A 1,189-nucleotide genomic window follows, 5' to 3' on the forward strand; every position below is an offset into this window, starting at 1 on the left:
CCTACCTCAATGATTTCAAGCAGGAACATATTTGTAAAGGAGGATCCTGGCCCTTGCTCTGCAAGCTTGTGTGATTCAGACTCCATTTTCCACCTGCCCCTTGAGCCTTTTCTAAGTACCCCTCCCTTCACCTACCTGTTCAAAGGCTCTGTGACTTGCTAACTGGAGGGAGCAGCCTAATTTGGAAGGAAAAGCAGAAGTGTGTATCAGGGAGAACCATCAGAGGCGGGGTTCAAGCCCCAGGAAGAAGACTGAGGAAGAGTCCTAAGCCCTCCCCAGAGATGCTTTATTACATGGTTTCATCAGTCATCAGTGATGGGTTCCTATGCCCATGCAAGGAGACAGGAACATCTGTGTGGTACACGGCACTGCTCCCCTCTCAGCCCCACAGTCAGATGGGGGCAGGGCGATGAATGGGTGCTTGGCTTCCCTGCTGTTGGGCAGGCTCTGAGATCTCAGCGGACAGAAATGAAAGCAAACAGGGACCCAGGAATGTTCAGGCATCGGTGACCTCCATGTTCTGCAGCCTGCTTTCTAGGGTGACGTCTCTTGCTGCCGCTTTCTTTTTGCTGCCCTCATGTTGCTTCTTCTGCTTCTTGGATGGCTCCTGGTCAATGGGCGCAGGCTTCACAAAGGGGATCAGTTCTTGCAGTCCTGGGAGGGAAGAGTCAACCAAATGACCTATTGTTTCTCAGCGAGTCAAAGCCCTAAGACCTCTGGGGAGAATTCAACAAGACAATGATCCCTTTGAACAGAGGGGTCCCTTTGATAGGTACCAGTTTCCTTTATTCTTTTCTTCCCTAGTCTGAATCTTAGCAGCATTTCAGTAGCATACCTGCACTGGCTACTTTCTCAACCAGGCCCCCTGCCCTGCCCAGCCCAAGAGGGCAGACAAGAGTTTCAGGGGCTGTGTCAGAACAAAAAAACCTGGTATATCCCGAAAGGGGCCTGTGATTTTGAAGAGTGTGAAGACAGAAAAGAGGAGGGTGATGAGATGAGCTGGGAGTTTTACCTGGCGGCATGAACTCCTTCAATTTCTCAGGCACAGTGATGCCCTTCTCTGTCTGGTAGTTCTCCAGGATGGCGCAGATGGTACGGGTAGTGGCGCACATGGTAGCATTGAGCATATGGACAAACTCCACCTGGAAAGACAGGGTCCCAGAGGGGAAGTCGGGCTCAACTCTCAGCT

At 51.4% G+C, this 1,189-nt stretch overlaps 1 protein-coding gene across 1 annotated transcript in view; it reads right to left on the reverse strand.

Annotated features, from left to right (window-relative positions):
* Window positions 1-226: 226 nt before the first annotated feature.
* SARS (seryl-tRNA synthetase) overlaps window positions 227-1,189 on the reverse strand; it is a 31,572-nt gene continuing 30,609 nt past the window's right edge. The window contains exons 7-8 of the mRNA XM_011968725.1: window positions 1,013-1,182; window positions 227-654 (exon numbers count right to left, since the gene is read on the reverse strand). Of these exons, the coding sequence (XP_011824115.1) occupies window positions 497-654; window positions 1,013-1,182 (328 nt within the window). The 3' untranslated portion in view covers window positions 227-496. The remainder of the gene's footprint in view (window positions 655-1,012; window positions 1,183-1,189) is intronic.

Source organism: Mandrillus leucophaeus, unplaced genomic scaffold (assembly GCF_000951045.1).
Source record: "Mandrillus leucophaeus isolate KB7577 unplaced genomic scaffold, Mleu.le_1.0 Scaffold857, whole genome shotgun sequence".
NCBI lineage: Eukaryota > Metazoa > Chordata > Mammalia > Primates > Cercopithecidae > Mandrillus > Mandrillus leucophaeus.